General features: G+C 38.5%; 2 protein-coding genes across 5 annotated transcripts in view; both read left to right on the plus strand.

The window, feature by feature from the left end:
* Nucleotides 1-7,495, plus strand: part of SYNJ1 (synaptojanin 1) — a 64,292-nt gene extending 56,797 nt beyond the window's left edge. For all 4 annotated transcript variants that reach the window (XM_034073299.1, XM_034073297.1, XM_034073301.1 and 1 more), the window contains 2 exons: nucleotides 136-359; nucleotides 4,541-7,495. In XM_034073299.1, coding sequence (XP_033929190.1) covers nucleotides 136-359; nucleotides 4,541-5,398 — 1,082 coding nt within the window. In that variant the 3' untranslated portion in view covers nucleotides 5,399-7,495. The remainder of the gene's footprint in view (nucleotides 1-135; nucleotides 360-4,540) is intronic.
* Nucleotides 7,496-7,764: 269 nt separating this feature from the next.
* CFAP298 (cilia and flagella associated protein 298) lies at nucleotides 7,765-17,314 on the plus strand. The gene is made up of 8 exons (XM_005151649.3): nucleotides 7,765-7,831; nucleotides 8,087-8,249; nucleotides 9,598-9,765; nucleotides 11,281-11,348; nucleotides 13,397-13,555; nucleotides 14,098-14,229; nucleotides 16,705-16,800; nucleotides 16,888-17,314. Exons 2-8 carry the CDS (start codon nucleotides 8,111-8,113, stop codon nucleotides 16,996-16,998), a joined length of 873 nt encoding a protein of 290 aa, XP_005151706.2. The 5' UTR covers nucleotides 7,765-7,831; nucleotides 8,087-8,110; the 3' UTR covers nucleotides 16,999-17,314.
* The last annotated feature ends 1,730 nt before the right edge of the window (nucleotides 17,315-19,044 follow it).

A 19,044-nucleotide genomic window follows, 5' to 3' on the forward strand; every position in this document is an offset into this window, starting at 1 on the left:
CCATGAATACCTGCTGTTCTTGCAGCCCCTTCTTCTGCAGTTCTGTCTGGTTCTTCCACATGTTCTCATTCATGCCATTCTAAAGATTACTCTCACAATTCTTTACAATAAACACCACTGCAAATATACCTGCAGGCTCACCGGTGCTTCCTGAACCACTAAAGCCTCAGGCTGCTGGACCTGCTCAGCCCACGACCACTCAGACACCTCCTGCACTAAAAATGCAGGAGCCTCTGATACCTGTGTCATCACATCCACCTCAGACAAGTGCCCCACAGAGTCTGGAACCCCCACAACCACCTCCTCGTAGCCGATCATCTCAAAGTTTGCCTTCTGAATCTGCTCCTTCACAGCAGCAAGTACGTAAACAAACCCTTGTATATATGTTTTCTCATTATGTAAATTAACATAGCTTGCATGGAATGCCGTAGATTTGTGAGAAACTCCTAAAGCAAGCAAACAAAAAAAAATAAAGATCAAAAGATTGGATTCAAAGATCATCAGGCTCAAGTAGCATATTACTTAATTGCTTATTGTCTATGAATAACTATAATCTTAAATACTAAACATCTAACTTAAGATTTCTTACAAATTATGGACATCTTGTTCTTAAAATTGTGTTGTCATTTGTATGGGAAAAAATTCAATATGACAAATGTAATTTTATAATGACACGTGCATGACAAACAAGATAGTAACTAGCTAATACAGGTCTTCATTATAAAGTAAGCTTTATAGATTGCATGATGTGGTGCTTTATGTTGATAACTGACTGCAAGAAGATGATACTGATAGGTACTTAATAGAAATACACTTCTCCACATTTCCCAGTGTCAATTAAAATACAGAAACATATCAAAATAATATGGAGATTGAATACAGAAACATTAATATTCTGTTCTGTGAGACCATTTAGAATGTTATTAAAAAAATACAACTAAAGAAAACAAGAAACTACTGCTTAAAAAACACAGAAGTAGGTTTTCAGTGTTGTTTATATATACATGAGGCTAAACTTCACCAAAGACGAGTGCTGTTAGCTTTCAGAGTGTCAGGTGCTAGATCAGATAACATGCTACTTGAATAAAAGCACAAATCTATAGAAGCTGATTGGTATATGCCCACTTCTGACCATAAGTAGATTTGTGGCTTTGTTTTCAGGTGTTCAGGGGTTTGTTTTATTTTATTTATTTATTTTAAAAAGCTGCTCAGCTGTGGATATTTATAACTGCATAGGCTTGAACCAGTATTTTAGATTTTACTTTATCTCTACATCTGAAGCCCACTTTCACTGAAGAAGTTATCTAATGCCTATTTTGTACAGCCAAATTCATTCCTCAGGGAGTTGATTTTGAATTCTAGTTGAAAAATCCTTAAAATATCTTCCTTTATGCAGAGCCTTTCTCTGCCTGTTAACTTTTTTTCATTTTGGAAACCTAGGCCAAAAAAACAGAGGATATATTTTAATATACAGGTAGAATATTAGGACTTTCTGTAGTCTGCTGGAAAGTATGAAGTGTTACCAGGAGAGAATATACATGGATGCATACGATATTTGAGAACATGACAATTTTGTGAATAGAAACAGATTGCGTTGTGTCACTTTTGAAAGTCTCACACCTTCTAAATGTAGTTTTACCATTAATCATATTGTAAAAGGGGTGCAAGCAGTTGTTTCAAAACTACTATGAGAATTAATTTGTATCTACACACAGCAATCAAAAGTAGGCTTAAGAACACTGAAAACAGGTGTTTGAGCTGTGTAATGCCATGGTTATATTGTTAACAATTTAAGACTAGCGCAGGCAGCTGTAATTTTGTCCACAATCAGATTTCTTTGATTAATACCAGCTGTGCAATCACAAGGAAAGCCCACTTTGAGCTGCTTTGTCTCTGGTGTGTGTTTTGGGGGTTTTTTTCCTTCTCTTTTCCTTTTCTTATAGATTTTACGTATTGTAAATTAAGGAGATTTTGGAGTTTTATTCAATTAGAAGTATTACTTTTTTTCAGCCTCAATTGAAGAACTGTTACTATAGATGAATGATTATACCAACACAGTTTCCAGAATGAGGGCTTCAATGCTTTTCATGTTAATAGATAGTTAGAATTAGAAAACCAATAGTCAGAAAATATCACAATCAGCTGCACAATGAATGTCTGTATGGAAATAATATCAGATTTGGCTTGAGCTAGTTTTTTTTTTGATTCTTAATAGTAGAGCTTGTAAGTCTTATAGTAGAATACAACAGAGATTTAAAATCTAGTATAGTGTGTAATACGTATTTTTGGTTTGTATTCATATCTCAAAAAATGGCTTTGTGAAAACTTAAAAGTATTTTTAACATGAGGTTGCTTTGTTACTTGGATTTTCTTCCTAATATTCTTTCCTTTAATGTCTGTTTCTCTTTCACAAGCAGGAGCAACCATCAGGGTAACAGGTATCTGACTATTTACCAATCTTGTATGTGGTCTCTCCATCTATTCAAGCAGAAAAGATGTATGAATCTTGTTTTCATACATCTGTGGTCTCATCCATGTAAAAAATCACCTGTCCACATTAATGAATTGACTGTCATACCATAGTTTGCTTTTTCCTTTCATAATGCAGTTCAAATTGATACTGTTAACTATATTTATTAGTACCGTAGCAAATATTTTGCTTCATCTTTTATGAAACTACTGGAACCTCACGTATGTTGCTTAGCCACTGCCAAATCTCCTGGTCTCATACTATTTGGAAAAAAATGAGTAGGTGTTGGAGATAATATTTCTCTTTAATACAAATAAATCCTGGTGCAATTGCACTGCCAAAGTATTTTCAAAATAAACCCCATATTTCACGTACCTCAAAGGGTAGTTTACTATTACCCAAAGTAAACATACACTGTCTGCTACAGTTTTAAAATTATTTGGTTTCAGAATTATTCAGAATTCTGCAATTTTTTTACTTACAGTAAAGAACAGTTGGGATTCATAGTCTCTTTGGGATCTTGTACTTTTTGATCACATAGTTAATGAACACAGGATTTAACCAGCTGATGCCAAGCTGCATTCTATTTATATTATTTCTACAGTTCAGTTTTTCACACTTCCCCCCTCAGTTACTTGATGCCTTTGTTTTAACATTGCTTTCTGAAATGCTTCCTATATACATAGGAAAATCACAATATTGAACTACTGTATTTATGGTTTGGTAACATTAGACCTCATCTATTTTAGAAACTCTCTGATGTAGTAGTGCCAAGGATGCATGTAACCAATGTTGTTGTTTCAAAAGAACCACCACCAGAGAAATTGCATTTTTGCCAGCATACTTCTTTTCTCTTGCCAGCCAATTCAAGCTGCAATTGCAATTTTTTTAAAGGAAATTGCTATGCTGGATATATTGGGGAAAACATACAATATTCTTATTATTCCCAAGAGTCTCTGAAGCCTCTAGACTGATTTTGCATAGCTGCCTAGGCAGAGGATAGGTGGAGACACGCTTCAAACTGTTCACAATAAATGCAGTTAAAACAAGATGCTTAGAGATTGAGGTTAGGCTGTAATATTGTATTTTAGTGATAATTTTAGCTAGCATACTAGTTCAACAGAACATGAGTTAACAGAATTTTTATGCTAAATATCCAAACTGTTTGGGTATATTAAGATGATGTGTTAAAATGACAAGTTTGTGAAATTTGACTTCTCAGAAGCTGTGTTAACTTAAGCCTAATTCTTTGCATTCATTAAATAAGGGGGAGCTCCAAACTCTGTTCTGTGAGTTTGATGACTTGAGCAAGATAGTATAGATAGTGTACCGTTCTGGACAGTTCTTACAAGGTATTAAAGTTGCATTGTTGTTTGAATAAATTTATAAAAGTGGGGATATTTTGTTTTAAAACATTAACAGTTTTGTGGGGAAAACTGTCTTCTCCATTTGATATTATTCTAAACAATGATAACTTGCCGTTTTAAAGTAATACAAACTGATGATAGTACCTTCACATGTCAAGAAGTGCTGGAGATGCCTACAGAGGTGTATGTCTACATAGAAATGTTTGAAGTGCATATACTAATAACACTAATTTTTCCTTTCATTGTGATGCTTAAATATTGCTTGTAACATCAGTGTTATAAACTCACAAACAATGAAACTTAGAGCTTTTTATTTCGTATTTGTGCTGGGTTATCACTTGTTTAGAATACAATATAATTTCCTAAGTTTCTTAAACATTTTATTATACAATGTTCACTGGTGCTTTTGGCTAGGATTCTGACGTGCATGAAGTAGATTCGAGCTGCATCAACCAACAAAGGGGAAAAATGTGTTTAGCAACTAGAAGGCTTTTCTTCAGAGAAGGAGTTAAGGGTTATTGTTCTCCAGAAAAGAAGCAATTATACTGCAAGTGCATTGGGCAAGTTACAACCAAATTGTATTGAAGTTTCAGGTAGAGCCCAAGAGCTTCTTTTCTTCTCATAGAAGAGTGAGAAATGGGGGTTAGTAATAACCTCAAGATAGACAACCACATGATTACTAAGCACCTTGTTTTCTTTCCAGATTAAAACAAATGGAGCGTACGGCACTAAACTTGAAACACAGTTAAACAGTGACCCTTTTGAAGATTTGTCGTTTAAGCTGCTTGTGTCAAAGATGCAGACATCTGTCCGAAAATCACCTGTTCCAACTTTGAACCCGAAGGAGTTAATGCAGTTGCCTTCAGCAACACAAAGAAATGCTGATACTTTGAATACTTTAAATTGCATGCCAGCGATGCCTCCTATTCCAACCTTTAACACATCACAGGAACATAAGCGCAGCTCTCCAAATCCATTTATTACTGGACTGAACTGCACAAACCCATTCACTGAAAGAACTCCTAATGCTGGAAACCCATTTAGAACAGATACACAAGAGTCTGAAATAACTTCACATTTACTAGAAGAACGTGCCACTTGCAATCCTTTCCCTTCTCTAAATCCTCTCAGTTGTAATACAGGCAAGCCTGTATTTTCTGTGGATGCATCTGAAAACACTTTTTGCTTGCCAGGTAAATCTGTCATGGTAAAAAATGTACAGCCAAAAGGATGGGTAACATTTGATGATGATGATGATGATAATTTCAAGGTAAAGCTAAAGCCATCTAAAAGTGTTCCAGATATTAAGCAAATCAGCTCCAGGAAGTCAGATGGATCTCCAGATTTGCTGGGCACTGAACAAAATACTTTTCTTGGTTCAGACTTTAACTTTGATAATGACTGGAATAGAAGTTTGACTGATTGCTTCTATACAATGCCAGCAAGAAGACCACCTGCACCTCCCATACCATCAAGAGTAACCAGCAACAGATCCCCTGCAGATCCTTTCACTTCCTTGGCACCTAAGGTGTCACCAACACAAGATTTTACAGAAAGATAGATGTTCAAATATATAAGAGGTTATATTTGTTGCTACATTTATCCAGTAGAATAATTGGGCATTTGAGATTATTCTGTGTGCAATAATTATGTCAAATGCACTGAAACGTAACTCTGCTCGTAAACAGCCACTATTGTTTGTGTATAGATTTTGAATATGTATATATGGTAGAGCACAAAAAATTGTCTGAAATGTATTAAAATCCCAATAGTGTTTGAATAGACAGAGAAAAGAGGGATGAGCTACTAATCTCATTAAAATATAGCAATCTTGAAAATGTTTTTTGCTTAGGGAGCCCTCCCATTTGTGTTCCTCTTTGTGGAATTTCTAGGAAAGAGGCTCCTTGCTGGTAGCCTCCCTATTCCCTTTTTACTGTTTTGTTAATTGATATTTATAAATTGATATTTACCAAAGAGCTGCCAAAGTTTATTGAGATTTGAATGTTGACAAGTATTGTTTAGAAGTTGTTTAATTTATAACAGAGGCTGTGGATATTTGTAAGGCATATATTTGAATGTGAGGCACAACAAAAATAGTTTAATTTCAAACAAAACTTTGCTTATTAATATATTCAATATTTTAATTTTCTGTGTCAGTATATTTCAGCTATTAAATCTTACTGTGACATATACTCACTAGCATTACTTCAGAATAACTGTTCCATATCATCCACTTATTTTCAAGATGCTTCCCTCCCCCCTGCCAGATTGGAAACAACGGATACAAGAAGTTTTCCCTCAACCTCTGGGAAGAAAATTCCCCTTGGGTTTTGAGAAAAAAAGTAGTCTTTATCAGTTGCAGACAACATATTGGAGTTGGCTTGTCCCGCTCTGCTCTTCTGCACATTTAGAAGGGTCCTATAGAAAGCCCTCAGCAAAGGAATCAGCAGCCATGTTATAACAGCAGAGGAGATAGTCATCTTGTGTGATGGGGTTCTCTCCTCAGCATCCTCCCCATCCACAAGACTGACTGCTGTATTTGTAAAATTGTACTTTCAAAGAAAACAAGGAGAACAGTAGTTCTCTGAACAATATCATTCCATCACTTCTGCAGTTAAAACTGAATGAGTGACTTCCTCACTCAGTGACAGGGACCATTGGCAGTGTGGTGCTGCTTCGAGGCTAGTGAAGACTTAGTCACCATTCTACATGCTATGCTATATAAACATAACTCTTTGTGCTTTTATGTTTTTCTAAAGCTCAAATGAGATTACATAAAATATGGCATGTTGTTATCCTGAGGCAATTTGAAATAACCGATTTCCTTAGCTCCATTTATGTGTGCTATAAAAACCCTGCAGTTCTCCTTGCAATTCGTAGTGTCTTAGGACAGAACTTGGTATACACAACTGCCTACTTTTATCCAAAGCTGAACGTGTCACGCTGTTGTCATTTTTGGGGGACTGCAAATATATCCCTACATGCCTTGGCTTAATTGTGAACAAACTGCTGGTTCTGCAAAACCAGGAACTGAAACACAACACACTAGCGTTATTTTTACAGTAGCAAAACGCACAGTGTTAGTACTTTTTTAAAATGCTGTCAAAAGGTTATTTACAAAATAATCCACTCTTCCTTTAAACAGTGTATGGTTGGCCATGAGCTGCAGTTGGGTAAAGGATAGTGAGTTTTCTATTGCGCTTTGTATCTGTTCAGGCCATTAAACAGCACTTGTACATTTTACACAGCAGTGGTATTATACTCTTTGTGTGCTTCAGTGCGTGAATTCCCTTGTTTTAAACTGTTGCTATAAACATCTGTGTGATTGGTGTTTTGGTATATTCTTACATTATTTCAAAACAATTTTGGGGGAAACTTTTGCTAGTGGGAGTTAACGTGATAAGTATGTTCTTCGTTGAGTATTTAATTACAGTGATTACAAACTACTGGCTAAACTGTACCTGGTATACAGCACCTCTACACCTTACAGGATTATGGAGACTGACAGCGATGTACTGCCAACATCACCGGAAATCTCCAGAAATATAGTGTGTGTATATATATATATAGCTAACCACTGTAACGTGTATTAACGACAATAATTACTAGCAGGAGTTCTGAAGATAATGAGAATTAAAATTAGAGACGCTCCACACGTTTCCATGGGTTCTGTGTTCCCTGGGGTGAATCACTGTGCAGTGTAACGGCTTGTGGCACCCAGTACCCACGGCTGGCCCTATCCCGGAGCTGTTGCGCTGCAGCACAGCACCGACCCCATATACTGCCCCTGTGGGATTGGCTTCCGCTCTCTGTGCCGGAGACGCTGCTGCACCGCGGCTCCCCGTGCTCCCAGTTGGCGCTGGGACGGTGGCACGGGCCCTTTAAGCTACTGTGATGACGGCAGCGGGAGGGCCGGAAGCGGAAGAGCCGACGGGCAGGGCAGGCGCACTGTGCGCGCTACGGTTGCTCTGGACTCCGGTCGGCGCTCGGGCGGGTGCGAGTGGAGGGAGGGAGAGAGGAAGGAAAGAAGGGAGAGAGAGGGAGAAAAAGAAAGAAAGAAAGGGAGGGAGAGAGGGAGGGGAAAGAGGGAGAAAAGAAGGACGGGAAGAAGGGAGGCGGCTGGGGAGCGCCGAGAGCAGCCTTTCCCACCGCGCTGCCCGCCCGCCGCTGGTATCCAGGGACGCGGATGCGTTGCTCTGGTGGGCGTGGCTGCGACGGCCTCTAACGGTGCCCTCCTCTCCCCTCGTAGGCTCCGGGCGGTCTCAGTTCCGCCATGGTGCGGCTGCACGTGAAGCGCGGCGACGAGAGCCAGTTCCTGCTTCAAGTGTCCGGTAGCGCCCGCCTCTCCGACTTGGCGCCTCTCGTCGCCCGCATCTACAATGGCAGGTTGAAGGTGCAGCGGCTCTGCTCAGGTACCGAATGCAGGCCTCCGCCCACCGGCAGCCGATCTCCTCTCTCTCCCGACCCCCACCCCTCACACGCAGAGGTGGGCTCGCTGCCCTCGGCTCGGGCGCTGCTCCGTCTGCCGGTGTTGGTTCCCCGCTGGCTGCCGGGCAGGGGGCTGAGGGGCCACCTCCGGTGCGTCCTCAAGTGCTTTGCGCAGTTAAGAAATGCATATGAAATCCCAGTTTAGCGGCAGATAAACCAAACTCCCCTGAATTATTGAGAATGCAAACAACCCACCAGAAATGCTAAGACATGTGTAAATTGACACCTTGTCCTAGCGTCGTGGTTTAGACCTAGCCAGCCACTAAGTACCGTGCAGCTGCTGGCTCTCCTCCCCTTCACACTTCCCCCCTCCAGGCGGGATGGGAATGAGAATCGAAAGAATGTAAATCCCACAAGTTGAGATAAGAACGGTCCAGTAACTAAGGTACAGTATAATAATAATAATGATGATAAAGGAAGAATATATAAAACTACAAGGGGAAGGTGGAAAAAAAAAGATCAATAAACTCAAGTGATGCACTATACAATTACCACCTGACAATCGGTACCCAGCCCAACCCAAGCAGCAATCTTCTCCCTCTAGGTAACTGCCCCCAGTTTATATACTGGGCATGATGTGCTGTGGTGTGGAATATCCCTTTGGCTAGTTTGGGTCAGGTGTCCTGTGTGCTTCCTCCTTGCTTCCTGTGCCTTTCCTCACTGGCAGAGCATGAGACTAAAAAGTCCTCATGGACTGAGCATTACCTAGCAACAGCTAGAGCTTCAGTGTGTATCAGCACTGTTCTCAGACTAAATCCAAACCACAGTACTGCACCACCTACTAGGAAGAAAGTTAATGTTACCCCAGCTGAAACCAGGACGCCTATTTTAGTAGTCCTCATGGGCAAACCTATAGGTAGCCCACTCACATATTTTTTCAACTGAAAAGAAGTTAATTACTGTATAACAATAAAATGTTTTTCCCATTTAAAAAAAACTTGCTTTCCCAAAAGTACTTAAAAAAAGCTGTTAGCTAAAGCTGATTAAGGAAATGCCAAAAAGTTTATGGCCATTAAATGTCACATAGATCTGTATACCTGCACTGTCATTTGTTATGTTGTTTCATGTGTGTGTGAAATGTGACTGTAATTGCAGCATATATGTCTATGCATATATATTTATATACCTTACTCTTTATGCCATATACTTAGCTCTTTAAAAACTGAAGGCTAAGAGTACGGTTTGCCTGGAAGTGCATAATGTGAGAAGCTTTTGTAACTGGTATGTTTCAATAACACATTTTTTAAATCTTGTTCTCTGAATGCTTTAAAGAGATGGAGGAGCTGGCAGAACATGGTATTTACTTACCTTATAATATGCAAGGACTGACAGATGAGCAAATTGAAGAACTGAAGTTAAAGGATGAGTGGGCAGAAAAGTGTGTACCAAGTGGTGGAAGTGTCTTTAAGAAGGATGAAATTGGGCGAAGAAATGGACATGGTAAATCAAATGTAAATGTTTCTTTTCCTGTAGACACAGATAACTTATAACATAGCGAGGAACATAAAATCTGCAATTTGGGATCTTTCTCGTTTACCTCACTGTCCTGGAAGAATTAAAAACTGAGTAGGTGCTAAGTATAGATTTGATTTCAGGCCAGCATGTTAGCCAGCTCATGTTCATTTGCTAATTATAAAAATCATCCTATAAAGAAACTATATTAAAGGCAGTTGTAAATTTGTTAAGTGGCAGCTATTTCAGGAGCCTGTTTCCACAATAGATTAGCTAAACTGTCAGTTACTTACATAAGTCTTCTGTCTTGGGTTAGGACCTGGTGTAATGTTGATTTAAAAGCCTAAATAGTAGTGTATCTCTTTAGCACATATGCTGTCTAATTTTGTGACTGTAGCACTTGGAAGCAAACTTCAAAGAGTAAACAGTTATTAGAAGCAACTTTGACTGTTTCATTTATTGATTGTAAATGTAGAGATTCTGAGATATATTGGCAGGTTGTTTTTCTGATTTTGTGGTGTCTGTCCCTGTATTCCAGACACCCCAATAGCCCTTGTGGGGTCAGCAGCCCTTTAGTTTACTCCAAATGTCTTATCTGGGGGGCAGTAGTTCTATCACCACACGCTGCCCAGCCATATTTAAGCCTTTGCTGAACATAAGAGTTTATTTTATAGCTAGACATTTTCCCTCCTGTGTTCTCAGAAATAGCCAATATCTTGTACATAGGCATGCAGACAAAGCATGATTGTTAGCTGTGTCAGGCCTTACAGTGAAAGTTTGCATCAATTTTAATGTAAGGACAGTGGCACTTGTAGTTGTACTCTGTCATTTATTTGTTAGTGGAAGGACAACTTTGTAATATTAACAAAGTTATAATGTTGAACAGTGTGTAAATGTGGACCAAACTAAATACCATCAAATGATGTATTTAAGTGTTCAGCTGTGAATGGGTATGACTTAATTGGCCTTTTTTGTATTTGAGGAGATGCTTTTAATAATTAAAATAGGTAACTATGATATGAAATGCACATTATATTTCCAAACTGCATTTTACGTCAGGTTGAAATTTTAATTAGAAAAAATTGAAAAAAATCAGAAAACTCCCAAGCTGTTGTCCTCAGTTAAAGCACATTTGTCAGTACAGCCCACAATATTTGTAAGTACAGCATGGAAAAGAGATTCTTGGTTTTGGTTGTGTGGAGCATGAGATTGTAGCTATGGCTTTCTACTCGATACTTTTGTCCCAAATGAAGTTCCAAATACCAGCCAGATTTCTTTGTGGAAATGTAAGTTTGGCTCTCCCATGAGAAATACTGTTTTAAATTAGTAAGAAATACAGCAATGAACTATCAAAGTATTAAGTAGATTGCAACTTAGTAGCATCTCTCTTGCTTTGAGATTTAATGATGGTTCATTTGCTTAGAGTAGAACAAACCTGGACAGGCCATTTACTTGGTTTCTTCATACTAAGTGTGGTCTGTTAAATATGTCTCTTATTTTTAGCTCCGAATGAAAAAATGCAGCAAGTTATAAAGAAGACAATAGAGGAAGCCAAGGCATTAATCTCTAGGGTAAGTTTCCTGAAGTAACATGTGGAATGTGGAACTTTCTTAATGGTGGAATGTGGGGCTTTCTTAATGGATGCTATGTAGTTGGGCAGCCTAATTAAAAACAGACTTTCTTCAGTGCAAGGGCTGATAATTTTTGAGTAATAATACGTAGTGATGTGAATAGTGTAATAAAACCTGACATTTCTGTTAATGATTTTCTTAATGGCTTTTGGCAAGCTGGTTCAACAAGTTAAGGAATCCTATATTAAACTCCAAGTGGTTGCTGGCAGCCAAGACCACATTGGGTGATTAAATTGCATTTAATTTTATCCACACGCTCTTAATTTGCTATTGATGCATTCTTTAGGTGAATGCTTGTCGTGTTTTCTGGTGAAAAATTAACTTCATTCTGTGATGTTCCTGGAATAAAATACCTTTTGCTTGTTAACATAGTCTTTTGAGTTTTATATATAATTAATTGAAAAATGTGTTCTAATCTCTTAGATTAGGCCTTGGTTTTGCAAGCACTTGGAATTCTGCTCAGTCCCAGCGAGTTTGTGTATTTAAAGATAAGCATGAGGGTATGCCCTGATGTGACTGTGGTCTCAACTATTCAGCTTCACTTTACCAAATCTGTAGGTGCTCTGTATTGTGTCTCAGCTTTTGGAAGACTTTGAAACACAACTGAATAATATTTATTATCAGATTTCTTTTTTTGGTTAACATCTTCAGGTAATTTTTTCCTCTCTGCCCTTACAATTCTAGGAGTTGATATGTGTAGAACTTTCAAATAGTTTTAAAGCAGTTATGCAAATAGATAGTATTACTGATTTTTTTAGTGTTGCCTCTGTACTTAAATCTGCCTTCTTGTCTGTTTTGTTAGCAGTGTCAGGTCAGTCATTTAGAGTGAGCAGCTCAGTGCTTCCAAAGGCCTTGTGGAGGCAAGGAGAGAAGTGCCTGGCAGCACTTCCAGTGAGCTGAGTTGCAGCAGACCTTTTGTCAATTAAGGCAGGATTTCAGCCAAATTGTTCCGAGTCTCAACAAAAATACAAAACACACAAAATGGGAGATGTTTTAGATTAAAGCTTCTGGACTATAAAGGTTTTCTCCAGATGGAATTTTTTTTCTGTTGCATTGCATCTCTTCTCATTGGGAGGAAATGAATACATAGTTTTACTACTTGAGTCAAAAATAGCTGCAGGTCTGGTCGCCAGTTTGCAAATCTGAGTTTAAATTCCAACTATATACCATATTGTCATTTACAGTAAAAAGCTGCAAAATTCCCATGCTGCATGTTGACTTACTCCTGAAACTATTACTTCTACCATTCACTGGTGTATGAAGCTGAGGATTATTGGAGAAGTGGTTTGTTAGGTTCACTTTACAATAATGTAAACTAAGTACTTGCCACAAGGAGGCAATGTTCTCTTACTCTTTCATAAAACTTGTTACTTAAAATATTGAAATTGTTAAATCCATAAGTAAAAACTTTATTTCTTCTCTTCCAGCTGCATCTTGTTTTTCCCCTATCTGTTGCAGTAGCGTTTGGAATGATCTCAAGTACTTGATCTTGCAGATCTCCATGTAAGCTGTGCAGCACGCCCAGCTTTACTTGTCTGCTCACATATGCTCTATTTTTACTCCTCAAGTTTTAGGCCCCATTTGTAGCCTTCACTTGAATTCTACTGTTTTGAATCATATTCATGAATGGCAAGTACTTGGAACAAAAGACTCCCCATCGAGTTTCTGTGGTCAATATGCATACTTGTTTGAATGCCTGTATCCCACAGGCATTACTAAATGCTTCCTGCACAATTTAGTGAAGATATCTTTTCTTTTTGTTTTTTTCTTCACCCATCTCCTTCAGTGTAAACAAGCTGTATAGAGGGGGCAAAAGGAAGTGATGTATTCAGAAGTCAATATTCAAAGGAGGAAATTAGCACTCCTAATCTTTGTGCAGCAGTTAGCTTTAATCAAATATCCTACTGTTGAACCTTTGAACTGACTACAAAGCAAAGTCTTTCTGCATGTTTTTTTTAAATTACCAATGGTCCTTGCCTGTATTTCAGAAACAAGTTCAGGCCAATGTGTGTGTTAATATGGAGATGGTGAAAGATGCATTGGACCAGCTCCGAGGGGCTGTGATGATTGTGTATCCAATGGGATTGCCTCCACATGATCCAATTAGGATGGAGTTGGAAGATAAAGAAGACTTGTCAGGAACTCATGTATGCAGTAATGTATTTGTATTATATGTAGTGACTGGCTTAAATATGCTATTAAAACATATTAAACAGCCATGCTGTTCTCCATTTTAATCAATGAAGGTTATTTGCACTTGCATGACAAATTTTATTTTATATATTTTTGTCTGATAGCTTTATGTAAAAGCACAGCAATAGCTTAACTAGAAATAAGATGAATTAAGTTTATTTCAAATGTTACAAGTTCAAGTAAGTCTAGGACTTTTTTTAATTAGCTTGTAATTTCTTTCTAATGACAGTATTGAGGATTTATTCCCCAAAGTGCTTATGTTCAATCAAGATCTATTGCAATATGAAGGATAATGCTGTAGATTAGTATGAGGAGAAGGATGTAGCAGAAGTATAGGGTAAAATTGCAGTGGCCTTTCTCTTACGGATTCCAAAGAGATTTTTCCAGAAAATTTTTACAGTTTTGAAAACAAACAAACAAAAAACCTAACAAAAATACACACATAAAAAAAACCAAAACGTGCCAACACTTCACCTTGTTTGTTTATTTGTCACAGGCTGGACTTGAGGTTATAGAAGAATCAGAAGCACAGTTATGGTGGGCAGGAAAGGAGTTGAATGAAACAAAGTTGCTCTCTGATTATATAGGCAAAAATGAGAAAACAACCATCATTGTCAAGATACAGAAAGTGAGTATCACTGGGAGATTTCTTTACAAGTTACTCACCTTTGGCTGTCATTCTCTGTAAAGAAAATTGTCCATAGGTGTATAAAATGGTTTGTTAGTTTCAACTTGAGTATCTTAAAACTGTACATCTATTTTAAGGCTTTAATTTATTATGTTCCAGATTTCTCTTTAGTAGCTGCTTTGCCTGTCAGTTAAATACTGTAGTTGCTCTTACTTGCTCCATAGCACTGTTCCAAAGTACAGCAAAGAGTATTTAAAAATAGATGAAATACAATAGAAAAGTTTGAAAAAACCTCAGCTGGCTCTCAGTTCCATGTCAGTGCAGAACACTGAACAGATGCAGTCATTCAGTCTGCCCAGTTTTTCTAATTATACTTGTGATTTTTTTTTTCTTGTTACATTCTGGCCTTTAAAAAAGTGAATGTTTTGTGCATATGTGGTGTGGATACGTCTTATCTCTGTTTCAGTCTGTTCTGTGTCTGAAAGACAGTGTCTGTAATTCAGCCATTTCCTGCCTGTGATGTCCTGAGTTTTGTGATGTCCTGAGTTTCTTAATGGCAGGTCAAAACTGTCTCAGTTGCCTTGGAAATGTGGACATGATCTTCCAGAGAGTTTAGTGAGAACTCACTGGGTGCTAGAAGGAAGAAAACGCTGCTGGGGCTGTACCACCCAGTTGTGCTATTCAAGCTTTCAGATGAACTTTTTTAAAAAGAAATTGGATTTCCCAGTTGTTGGATGTGGTGACGTAGATGAGACCTTCTGCATTAATTATGAACTGCTCTGAGTCAGAGTCACAGAATGGTTTGAGTTGGAAGGGACCTTAAGGCTTATCCAGTTCCAACCCCCCTGCTGTGGGCGGGAACAGCTTCCACTAGATCATGTTGCTCAAAGCCCAGTTCAGCCTGGCCCTGAACATTTCCAGGGATGGGGCAGCCACAACTTCTCTGGGCAACCCATTCCAGTGTCTCACCATCCACATAGTAAAGAATTTCTTCCTAATATCTTATCTAAATCTACCCTTTGTCAGTTTAAAACCATTTCCCCTTGTCCTATCCCTGTTTGCCTTTGTAAAAAGTCCCTCTAGATTTCTTGTAGGCATCCTTTAGGTACTGGAAGGCTGGTGTAAGGTCTCCCCAGTGGCTTCCCTTCATCCTCTGCAATAATGAGCAAAAAGGAGGCAAAGTTCTGCTGCTGCTCCTCTGTTTATATGCCTGATGCTTCAGCAAAAACCAGTCATTAGGTCTATACTGGTGTCTCATGCAGTGGTCATGTTCTTGCAATATCAAAATTAGTACCAGGTTACTGGGACTGTTCGTTGTTTTTTGGACAAAACTATTTTATACCAACTGTGCAGTTGTTTCCATCACTGGTGAGAATACTATACTCAGAGGAAGAGTGTCTGGTGTTTCAATTCATTTTCAGAGTTTTGTCAGAAGGTGCTCTCTGTGTTTGTGTGTGTGTATCTCTGTATACATAAAATCACATTCAGAGGCTGCTTTTGCAGATGTCGGATATCTGGGAGAATTTACTCATAGCTAAGAATTATCCTGGAGCTGCATTTCACTTCCATGTTAGCGAGAGCTTTTCTGCCCAGAGAAGGCATTAACGTTTATGACAGATCTTACTATCTGCAGGTGTCTGTAATAGAATTCCTCAAAGACAAATCAACTGATTTATGTGTTCAACGTGTAGAAGACCAGAATTGCTTTCTCTTTCCCATCAGGGTCACTGAAAGTAGTGTGACAACTTAAAGCCATTGAAGCGTGGGCTCCCAGGAAAGTTGTCTTACTGTTTAGTTAGATAATTTTAGTACCTCTTCGGAGAATGCAGAGTAGCACGGGGGTTTCCTGTCTGACAAGGCATGCTGGCATCGTTGAGTTGGAGGGCTAAAATAAACCACCTCAGACCTCTTGTTTTTGTTCCAGAGAGGATTCACCATCTCAATTCAAGCAGTTCTGGTTGCTGTTGTTGACAGTGGCTGTCATCAGCTATTTTCTGCTGTGCACGTCATTTCTTCCATGAGGACACTTGCTTGGAAAAAAAATCTTTTATTTGTAGTAACAAATAAAATGTCTTCTACTTGTCATGTTTTGTAACTGTCTTCTTTCCCTGCTTTTTAATAAGTCATATGCCATCTTGAATCTGTATTAGCAGGGGAGCTAAACATGGATGGGCCCATCTCGAGCCATCTAAAACAACCTTAAGCTTAAGTAAAATAGACTCAGTCTTGTTTGCAGGCTCCATTGATGTCCACAAAATTGACAGCATGATTCAGATACTAAGATGAAAAAATGATTCTAAATGATTCTCACTTGAATGCAGCAGAAGTTTCTCAACATTTATTTTCCTGTCCTGAGGACCTTACTAGATTTGAGAAATCCTTTTGTCTCGAGAAATGCTTTACTGTCTTTCCATGGCAGTTTCTCTTTTGTATTGCAACTGCCATCATAAATAAAATTTATGATTTCCCTTTCAGAAAGGACAAGGAGCTCCAGGGCGTGAACCTCTGATTAGTCACGAAGAGCAAAAACAGATAATGCTGTACTACCACAGAAAGCAGGAGGAGCTGAAGGTAACAGTGTCTTTTTAGTGTATGTGTGCTGTGCTGTTGTGGGCACTAACCTCAGGTTATGTTCATTACTGCTGGTTCTGTTTACAGAAACTAGAAGAGGATGATGACGACTCATTTCTAAATGCAGAGTGGGCAGACAACCATGCTTTGAAAAGGCAATTTCATGGTGTAAAAGACATCAAGTGGGGTCCGAGATGAAGCTCTGCAGACACCTTTTTGCCTCTTTAAGCTGTTTGGTTCATACACTTGTTTGCAATTAGGAGTTATGTTGTATGTGATGGATTCTTCTGGCAAAAGCTGAAAGTGTCACTTCTGGAGCAGGTGCCTGTTTCACCCATAGGTTTTCAATAGGCATTTACATTTCTGTGTAACTGTAGCAGTCCTTGTCTCTGCAAAGAATGGAATCAATCCTGTTGAAGTTTGCTATTTTATTAGAAAATTGGAATTTGAATACTGAAATGTTAAACTGTTTCATAGATAATATATCTAATAAATAAGCAATAGATTTTCAGTATCATTTTGAGTGGTCTTCATACTTTCTTCCTGCTTCTTGTATTTCTTTTAGGTGGTGTGGCCAGTAGAAGGTAACTTACTTTATAAGAAATCAGTTTACCAGGCTAGTCCAGGAAAAGTCAGTGACTTTTGTGTGCTTGTTTGCATTTCAATAGCTAATTCCAAACTATCTCTTTTAAATGAGTTGACCTCTTAACAATTGTTTAAAAAAAAGTATTTTTATATAAACACAAATAACACAAAAATCCTTGGAGAATGCTTCATTTTCGTTCTTTCAGTTCAGTTTCCATTGACATTGGAAGCCAGCCTGTTGTTCTGATTCAGTGTAACAAGCTGTTTGCCCTGGTGCTTTGACAGAAGATGGACAGAAATTTGTTTACAAAAGTGTCATTTGCAAGTAGATTAGATACAATTGGATACAATAAAAGCAAAATTTAATAGGGCTTGATCTCTACTATTGAAGTACTTCTAAGATTATGACTGGATTAGAAGTGTTCAGTTTCTAACAAATGAGCATTTTAAAACTGAGAAATCATGAAATTTATTGGAGAGTGTTTCCATGGTGTGCTTGGCCAGGCTGGATGGGGTTTTGGGCAACCTGTCTAGTGGAAGGTGTCCCTCCCCATGGCAGGACGGTTGGAACTAGATGGGCTTTAAGGTCCCTTCCAGCAGAAACCATTCTATGATGATGATTCTATGATCCTGTTACTACTTCTAATATGTATCATCAGTCAGTTCTAGGTTCAAGACTAATGCTAGAAAACTTGAAGCAAATATGCCTGGATTTGAAGGGAATGTTCTGATTTGGGATACCATATGACTAGTACATAATGAAATCTGTAGAATTATCTATGTAGATAATTAATGTATGAAACAAGTTGCTCAAGTTTTACATGTTCAGACTTCTGTGTCCTCAAATGAGATACTTTTCTGCGGAGGCAGATGTGCACCTTCATCAGGTCATGAGGAGTGGAAAGCCAGAGCACCCTGAAAATTCTGAATGTTTTAAAATGAGCTGATGTGGGCACTCTCAGCCAACAACTAAAATGATGTGCTCCTTCACACCCCAGAGCAGTTGTCCCTAGGGCAGAGGGGAGCTGAGAACATTCACCTTTTCACTTCCGTGGCATGGAAAGGCAAGCCAGCTAAGGACGTTGGTTTTGCAGTTTGCTATAGACTTCAGGATACCAAGTTACCCCTGCATGCATCTGCTTGTTTTCCACCTGAACCAGACCTAGATCGTGTTCATGAACTGCGTCAGTCTCGAACAGGTGGTTGCTCATCAGCATGTTAAGTCAAAGTGCAACAAGATGGAAGTAAATTCTGTGGTTGTTGACTGTTCCATAAAAATACCTGGCTGTGACTCTCCAGATTCACAAACCACAGTACTTGCAGCTTAAATCTTTCTGCTTCTTTGCGTCATTGTAAAATAGCAAAGTGTTTTGCTAGGTGGTTTTTGGTGACGAAAAAAACAATCATTTTAAGTATTAGTGTGGTTGAAGAAACACTGATTAAGTTGAACTGAAGTTTGCTGAACTCACAGCTGGAAGATTGAACAGAGAAAAGAGAATTAATGCTGTTCAGAACTATTAATGATGTTTGTAATTCAGCCACTGATCCTTTTAGGGAAGTTTGGTGCCTGACAGTCTTTCTTGAGTATCACCTTTACAGTAATGTGGGTTTTTTTTTTAAAAAAAACCCAAACAAATCAATTATGGATTTTTCTAAGTT

This window comes from Melopsittacus undulatus, chromosome 2 (assembly GCF_012275295.1).
Source record: "Melopsittacus undulatus isolate bMelUnd1 chromosome 2, bMelUnd1.mat.Z, whole genome shotgun sequence".
In the NCBI taxonomy this organism is placed as follows: Eukaryota; Metazoa; Chordata; class Aves; order Psittaciformes; family Psittaculidae; genus Melopsittacus; species Melopsittacus undulatus.

What these genes read in the sequence shown, in the direction of transcription:
- CFAP298 (XM_005151649.3), top strand. Translation starts at nt 8,111, where the DNA reads ATGGTGCGGCTGCACGTGAAGCGCGGCGACGAGAGCCAGTTCCTGCTT. An exon ending in AAGACTTGTCAGGAACTCAT is followed by an intron (nt 13,556 to 14,097) that starts GTATGCAGTAAT and finishes TATTTGTCACAG; the next exon opens with GCTGGACTTGAGGTTATAGA. An exon ending in TCATTGTCAAGATACAGAAA is followed by an intron (nt 14,230 to 16,704) that starts GTGAGTATCACT and finishes TTTCCCTTTCAG; the next exon opens with AAAGGACAAGGAGCTCCAGG.